We start from the raw sequence: 8,732 nt of genomic DNA, 5'->3' as shown, positions 1-8,732 counted from the left end.
TGTGTGTGTGTGTGTGTGTGAGAGAGAGAGAAAGAGAGAGAGAGAGAGAGAGAGAGAGAGAGAGAGAGAGACTGTCCTGTCAGAACTGAGACGTGCAACAGTGTGTGTGATTCAGTTCTTGACTGTATCTGAAAACATCAGGAGATGCTGTTTCTATATATGTCTTGGTGAGATTCACACAAACACATGTCTTACATGAATGTTTAGTGAATGGTTGGGGAAATCTGATGTGTAACATTATATTTGATCCATGCATACAGAAGGTCTTAATATAGATCTGTCTCAATGTTAATCAAACATGAAAAGAAAAGTCAGAATCACTCACTGCTCTTGATTAAGCTACTGTTTATTTGCATCTGTTCTTATTTTTAATAACAAAGATAAAATTAAAAAGTAGCTATATGGTGATTAATAATATAGTAATTATTATTAAGAAAAGAACTGGAGGAGAATGTCGTGTTGCTTGGTGATTTTGTTTGGAATCTTTAGAAAACTTTAACTCCATTTCTCTCTAAATCAGATCTGACTCTATCGCCTTCAAACGGCTGTAGCTCAGTCATTTCTTGTCTGATTCCAACAAGTCATCGTATTTTAATGGAGAACGTGAAAATAACTAATTTTTGAACATCGCTCATTCCGACTCATGTTGCAGCACGGTCTCATTGTTTGTAGGGCTGGAGAAATGGCAAAAAATTAACATCTTTTCTTTATTTTTTTCAGTATGTTTGACTGATTCTCAGTGTTTACAATTTTTGTCAAAGTTTTTACAAAACCTGTGAACTAGAAAATATAACTACAGCATGATTCTAGTAACTTTTTCCTTTATTAATCCTCTAGCTGCAGAAAATTCTGTTCCAAGTGTGAAAATGTTAAACGGATCACTTGTTCTCTGCAGAAGAGACGCATGAACTACAACATCTTGAACTAATTGTCTTATCCATATTATAAGTAGGGGTGCTCCGATCCGCCTTTTTCACCTCCGATACCGATTCCGATACCTAGGGTTCGGTATTGGCCGATACAGATACTGATCCGATACCAGTGAAGTTTTTTTCCCTCATTTAAATAAATGTAGAATTTATATATCTCTGTGTGTGGAACTGATAATAATTCTTTCACAATCTGCTAGATACAGACTACTTAATTATACAGAAAAATAAAATAAACAAATATGAAAAAATATATGCAAACAACATTAAACTCCGGCAAGAAGATAAAGTCCTTTTTGCAAAATCATAGACATGTATTTACAAATCAAGTATAATGGGAACACAGAATGATCTCGGAGAGAGCTTTACCGAGCTGACTGCTGTAACCGAACGCGACCAGGGTTTAAAGGCTGAACGAATGACTGACAGCCACAGTGGAGAAAAGAGTTTGTGTGAACTTTAATGTAAGGACTTAAATATTCATATGTAGCTCACATTAAGCTATCGTATGGCTTCAGAAGTAACACAGAATAATTCGCACAATCGGAAAAAAAAAAATTCTCGGATTTGGATCGGCTCTCTCTGACCGATACCCGATCCGAGAAAAATGGCACTATCGGAGCCGATACCCGATATGAATATCGGATCGGCGCATCCCTAATTATAAGTTCAGAAATAATAGGAGGAAAATGCTTCTCAAGTCAAGGTAATTCAGAATGACTGAAGATATATCAGCAGTAGACTCTTATTAACTATAAATGTTCTGTAAACACTACAGCAGCTTTCAGTCATGAAATATCAGACATACAGCAGTAGTTCTTCACAGGTTAATACAATTGCGCTGCTTTTCCATAGTTTTTTTCTATGTGAACATTGATGCGTTTGACTGTTGCGCTCGTTTCTTTTTTATTATATACTTAAAAAAAAAAAACCTTGCTAGGTGTACTGCATTAATCTAACTGAGACGTGTCATAGCACTTGAGTATCATTGCTCTTTTGTTGATTTGATTGCTTCTATTGTCCTGTAAGTCTCCTTGGATAAAAGCCGCTGATAAATGTAAAATGTAAACGTCTCCTGCATGAAACGGCATTCTAAAAACACAGTGCTGAAGTTAGAAGTTCAACTCTCATCTTCTTGCATGTTTTCCTCTTCCAGTGCTTTCTGAACACACAAGCTCTTTCTGAGTGAATGGCACTAGTGATATATTTCTGGTCCTTCACAGAGCGAGTCACTCGAGCAGCTCATCACATGCGGTCCGATCATTCACTTCTCTTCACTGCTATCATTGACTTATCAAAGTGTCTAATTCTAACATCTGGTAATATTTCTATTAAAAATCTCGATTCCTTGATTTCTAAAAAACCGTGGACGAAACATTAAATTTGAATAAATAAAACCTGACAAATCGCCCAGCCCTAATGGTTTCCTTTAGCTTGATTGAGCTCCTTCATTGGTTTTTGAAGTCTTAAATTTCCCTTCATGAGTCTGCAGAAAGCCTGTTAGTGAACGTGACGCTGCTTGAGCTCTGGTTCTGGAGTGCTGATTGGTGTTTGTTTCCTGCAGTCATCCTGGGTATTTTGGTAAGGTGGGCATGAGACACTACCACTTGAAGAGGAACACTCTCTTCTGCCCCACCATTAACCTGGACAAGCTGTGGATTCTGGTCAGCGAGCAGACGAGGGTCAACTACAGCAAGAAGCCTGACGGCCCGGCGCCCATCATCGACGTCGTGCGTGCTGTGAGTGCTTCACCCTGCAGTGTGTGTGTGTGTGTCTCAGTCTCAGATAGCAGAGATAGGTGCAGTGCTGCGAGTGCTCTAGAGCAGTGTTTGGAGACGCTCCTCCATACAGTGCTGCTTCATGCTGCTCCAGGTGACCCCCTGCAGTGTGTGTGCGGCTCAGAGTCTCAGATAGCAGAGATAGGTGCAGTGCTGCGAGTGCTCTAGAGCAGTGTTTGGAGACGCTTTTCCATACAGTGCTGCTTCATGCTGCTCCAGGTGACCCCCTGCAGCGTGTGTGCATCTCAGATAGCAGAGATGGGTGCAGTGCTGGGGGTCACCAGAACCACTGCTGCAAACAGAAATCATCCATGCCTTGTGTTTTAATTACTTGTGTGTCTGACTGTGTCTGGTCAGATGTCTTCACAGATGTGGTAGAATGTGAGGAAAATGGCTTGAGGACAATTTAAATGTTAATTTTCAAAAGTTCACCTTAAAAATGAAAGTTGTTGTCAAAATATCATCTTTTGTGTTCAACATAACTCATTCAGATTTGGAACGACATTAGGGTGAGTAAATTACAATTTTCATGTTTAAGGTGAAGCAGCTTCCTTTAAGTTTGAAAAGATGTTTCATATCTGGAGAAGCATGTTATTGTTGTATTTGTCTCTTCAGCATGTGCTGTGTATTTGAGTGATTTGTGTGGTGTCTCTGGCTCCAGGTGGATATGCTGATGTTGTGCTGTTTTTCAGGGCTTCTTCAAAGTGTTGGGGAAAGGCGAGCTGCCCAAGCAGCCGGTGATCGTGAAGGCCAAGTACTTCAGCAGACGAGCTGAGGAGAAGATCAAGGGTGTTGGAGGAGCGTGTGTGCTCACCGCTTGAACTGCGTTTGCTAAATAAACAACAGAAAAATTAATGCTCGTTCTTGTGGTGTTTTTCATGGCACATTGAGTTCAGCAAGTGATTTTGTCCTGATCGAAACCGTATTCGGTGTCTCATCAATCTGACTTCACAGGTGTTTACAGCCTTGAATCTCATCAGTGGTTTCACTTGGATGTCGATTTGTAGGCCAACACAGTAACCGTTATAATTTAGGGATATGCCGGTATCAAATTTTCATGTTGTGATTAATTGCTAGAGAGTGAAAGTGCGCTTTCATCGAGCGTCTCTCACATGTTCCGCCATGTGCTTCTCGTCCGCGCTTGTTTACGTCAGAGTGCGCACGCGTCTTTCACGCAGCATATAGCGGTGTTGTGCATTTTGACCAGTTGATGGGAAAAGTATTCTTAAAATTAATTCTAAATTCTGAATAATTTGTAATATGTAATTATTCACGGTATTTAGAAGTGCCCACGTAAATCTGCCAGTTTCTGTTCAGTGCTCAGTGTTTCTCAATGGTTTCTTGTTTTTAGCAGGAAAGACATTTATCATTGATGCAGTTAAACTGTTTGCTGTAGTTGGTTGTATTTTCTTGTGTTTTAAGATGGAAAGCATGTTAGCAGTAAATCTAGTTGAGTCCTGGGTTTAGTTGTTCAGAAAGTTTAATCTTGATCAGAATGATCTGGATTTGAAAACGTTACTTCACATTTTTTTGACAGGAAAAATGCACAAAGCAATACAAACATCGGAGTTATTCATTTGTAGGTAGACTACGGTACAGGTGTATACACTAGTCAACATTTGAAGTGCATCTAAACTTTTCAAAGCTGTTCTAAAACCAACATTTTAGACCGTAAAATTAAATAACCAGAGTTTTTGTCTTAGGACAAATTTGATGAACTTTTTTGATCCACTTCAAACGTTGACTACTGTATATACATACATACAGGCACATCTCAACTTTTTTTTTTTTTTTTACATTTCAAAAAGTGAAACTTTCATATATTCTAGATTCATTACATGTAAAGTAAAACATTTCAAAAGTTTTTTTATTTAGTTTTAATTTTGATGATTAAGATGATTTGATGATTGAGCTCATGAAATTCAAAAATCCTGTATTTCAAAATATTAGAATATTTACATTTGAGTAGGGCTGCACGATAAATCGCATGCGATATTTAACGCGCATCTGGTCAGAAAGCCGGTTCTGTAATCAGCGGTAAAATCTCCATCACCTGCGGGCTTTCACATTGAGCAGCATTAACTACACAGAGCCGTTGTTCACTGATGAGCTGCGCAAAAAATCGCGCGAATATGAACGTGGTTTAGCGCAGCTCGTCAGTGAACAACGGCTCTGTGTAGTTAATGCTGCTCAATGTGAAAGCCCGCAGGTGATGGAGATTTACCGCTGATTACAGAACCGGCTTTACTGATAAGATGCGCGTTAAATATCGCATGCGATTAATCGTGCAGCCCTACATTTGAGTGTCATTAAATGGCCATCCCTACAGTATAAGTTTTGGGTATCTCTTGTTCTTTGAAACCACAATAATGGGGAAGACTGCTGACTTGGCAGTGCTCCAGAAGACGATCATTGACACCCTCCACAAAGAGTGTAAGTCACAGAAGATCATTACTGAAAGAGCAGCTGTTCACAGAGTGCTGTATCAAAGCATATTAAACGCAAAGTTGACTGGAAGGAAGAAAATAAGTAGGAAAAGGTAAGTAGGAAAAGGTGCACAAGCAACAGGGATGACCACAAGCTTGAGAATACTGTCAAGCAAAGCCGATTCAAAGACTTGGAAGAGCTTCACTGAAGCTGGAGTCAGTGCACTGAGAGTCACCACACAATCAGACGTCTTCAGGAAAACTTCTGAAACAGAAACGTCAGAAGCGTCTCACCTGGGCTACAGAGAAAAACAACTGGACTGTTGCTCAGTGCTCCAAAGTCCCCTTTTCAGATGAAAGTAAATTTTGCATTTCATTTGGAAATCAAGGTCTGGAGGAAGACTGGAGAGGCACAGAATCCAAGCTGCTTGAAGTCCAGTGTGAAGTTTCTGAAGTCAGAGATGATTTGTGGAGCCGTGGCGTCTGCTGGTGTTGCTCCATTGTGTTTTATCAAGTCAATGCAGCCATCTACCAGGAGATTTTGGAGCACTTTATGCTTCCATCTGCTGACAAGCTTTATGGAGATGCTGATTTCCTTTTCCAGCAGGACTTTAGCACCTGCCCACAGAGCCAAAACCACTTCCAATGATATTACTGTGTTTGATTGGCCAGCCAACATGCCTGACCTGAAGCCCATATGGAGTCTGTGGGATGTTTTCAAGAGAAAGATGAGAAAGTTGATCCGAGCTGAAGCTCAATAGTGCTTCAGCAGAGCCACAGGCTGATCGCTTCATGCACTCCTCACTGATGCTGGAGTTTGTGCTGAACGAGCCCCCACCAAGTATTGAGTGCAGAAATCAACATACTTTAAACAACTTGAGCTTTTCTGTTTTGCAAATCCTTTTTGTGATTGATCTTAGGAAATATTCTAATATTTTGAGATACTGGATTTTTGACTAACCTAACCTAACCTATGGTCGCACGTTCCGTCGTTTCCAATAGAGTTCAATGGAACTATCTACCATAGTTAGCTAACGATGCTTTTGGGAAATGCACCCCAGCATTGTTCAGAAACCACGATGGATTTCTCTCACCTTGTGCCGCACCTGTTTCAGGAATCATGCAAATGTGGATAATGGATCGTTTCAGTTCACAATAGTAAGTCCACTTTCACTTCCGGTGTCCGTGGACGACTCTTGACGGGTGAGCAGCGTTGGCTTTGTTCAAGTGAATTGAACAGACGAGAGATAACACTAGGGTTGGGAACTGAGTGTTGCTGTTTTTAATGGGTTATTTCAAGAGTAATTAACCATAAAGAGATGGAAAGTATCCATTTACATTACATTTCAGATGTTAAAAAAGCACCACACCGCCTCCTGGTACTTCTGTTTACTTTAGTGAGTAAAGGCAACATGACCACAGAGAGAATAGATGAGTGCCTCACGACTTTTACCAGATTTATTGTGAAAGGTTTACATACTTTTGCCACCATAGAGTCCCGAAAGCTCCTTAGATTGGTGGTTAGGTACTATAGTTTTTATGCTGTGTGCGTATGTGAGGACATCCAGCTTTCCAATAATTCAGACTGCTAAATAGGCATGCTAAACAATATTTGGGAGAAATCTTCAGTCCTCACAATGATAGGTGTACCAGCATGTTGTCTGTGTGAATTCTCCCAGAGAAAGCAGACAGGCTGATATTTTGCTTAGTATTTTATTACTAGTTTATTAGTTTTAATGGAACCACAATCAGAACTGGAACGAAAAAATGTCTTGCTATTCTCAACTCTAGAAAGCACTGTACAAATAGACAACAGGAGACAGCTGTGAGAAAATGGGATGCCAGATATAATGGTGTCGGAAATGGTATGTGTAGACATGCATAAAAACTGACTGAACGAACTGCCTTGAGAGCCAGGCATCAGTCATCTAGCCCAACATGCACTGAAAAAGACCCAAGTGAACTGAAGCCATTCTCTGTCATTGTGCCTGAGCCAAGCTCCCTGTTTTCTTACTGGAACCAGCATGCTTTTGACCAGTTTACTCCCAAAGTGCCAGAGCTACAACATTGCCATGTCCTCCAGCTCATCGAAGTAACTAAGGACATGAACGCTCTCAGCTTTAGCTCCTTCGTGCATGGAGGCGCCAGTGACTCTGCTCTTTACAAAGCATGGTTCAAAAATGCTGCTGCAGGATTACTGAAATGAAAAAACACGAGGTCTGAATTACTCATATTTTAGCATCCTTCACTGGCCCAAAATGATTGACTTGGACGTGAGCATTGGAAAACAAGCAGCTCTCTGCAGCTGACTACGGCCTACACTTCCAAAACCCATCATTACCATTGCAGAGAACATTAAACACTGGTGCAAACAATAACCGCTTGAATTTGTCAGGCAAATGAAACCATGATTAATGATATATATTAATATGCAGCCTCTTGGGTCCATGAGTCCAACGAACAGCTCAACAGTCAGAAAAAAATACAAAAGTTTTCTGACTTTTTATCACGTTATTCATAAGTGTGATAACATTAGAATTTTGGGGGACTTTAATATTCACATGTGTCACTGATCTGAAGAGAATCAGCAGTGAGCAAGACTGGAGACGGGGCACAACAGTATTTTCATTAATAAATCATTAACACACATTATAAAAATGCTTAACAGATCATTAGATAATATATAGTAAAAAAAGTTACAAATATAAGAGATCATGTGCTTGTAAATATTTACTAATGAACTCATTGAACATACATAATGATTAACAGATGATTAGTTAACATAAATTAAAATGTTTGCAAATGTCATTAAACATTCAATTCATATACAGAAAGGAAACAGAAATACATATCAAAATGAGAGTCTGTGGAACGTCAACAGAAGTAAATGGATTTATTTCTCTTTAGTGTTACATTACAATACACAGCGACACATTCACTAAAGCATATTGTGTTTCTAAATGAAGGCAAGTAAACAAAATACATAAGTTGCATGCATTGAAAATGTAGTAGACATGTAATGCAGTAAATAATAAACACCATACTTAAAAAAACAATATGACTCTTCTGTTTTCATGTTAAGAACTCAAAATACATCAGCACAGAAATGGTTGATCTTTGGTGCATGAAATCATCTTGACATGTGTTGTTACTGTACAGCTCATTTGGTGCAAACTGTAAATATTAACCAAGCCTTACATCTCAGGACAGGATACAGATGCATTAGACTTAATGATCCTACAGAAAATCTAAAACATTACTGGACTTCACATGGAATTTATGGTTTGGTTTTCAAGTCTGTTACACTCAATGAACACAATATGAATGAGAAGTATAATGTCTTATGAAATATGTTCCACGACGTTAATGCTTGCTCAGTGTACAGACAGTGAATATCCCATCAGGCACCATTAAATATGAAAAGCATCAAATGTACAAAAAATGTAAAAGCATTAGCAAAATAACCATCTTACACTAACAGTGAAGACATGAAGTATGGAGGCACATTTGATTAAAAGAATTAAAGCAGAGGAGAGAAAGGTTATTTTCTGAGACGGAGCTCATCTAACAGTGTGAACATACAGAAGAACGAATAAAGA

At 39.3% G+C, this 8,732-nt stretch overlaps 1 protein-coding gene across 1 annotated transcript in view; it reads left to right on the top strand.

Moving 5' to 3' along the window:
• The window catches only part of LOC107657338 (60S ribosomal protein L27a), a 9,138-nt gene extending 5,576 nt beyond the window's left edge, over window positions 1–3,562 (top strand). The window contains exons 4-5 of the mRNA XM_016445382.1: window positions 2,494–2,668; window positions 3,400–3,562. Coding sequence (XP_016300868.1) covers window positions 2,494–2,668; window positions 3,400–3,528 — 304 coding nt within the window. The 3' untranslated portion in view covers window positions 3,529–3,562. The remainder of the gene's footprint in view (window positions 1–2,493; window positions 2,669–3,399) is intronic.
• The last annotated feature ends 5,170 nt before the right edge of the window (window positions 3,563–8,732 follow it).

This window comes from Sinocyclocheilus anshuiensis, unplaced genomic scaffold (assembly GCF_001515605.1).
Source record: "Sinocyclocheilus anshuiensis isolate Anshui unplaced genomic scaffold, SAMN03320099.WGS_v1.1 scaffold191, whole genome shotgun sequence".
Classification (NCBI taxonomy): domain Eukaryota; kingdom Metazoa; phylum Chordata; class Actinopteri; order Cypriniformes; family Cyprinidae; genus Sinocyclocheilus; species Sinocyclocheilus anshuiensis.
Note: the sequence above shows the minus strand (reverse complement) of the source record. Positions and strands in the feature narration are given on the sequence as shown.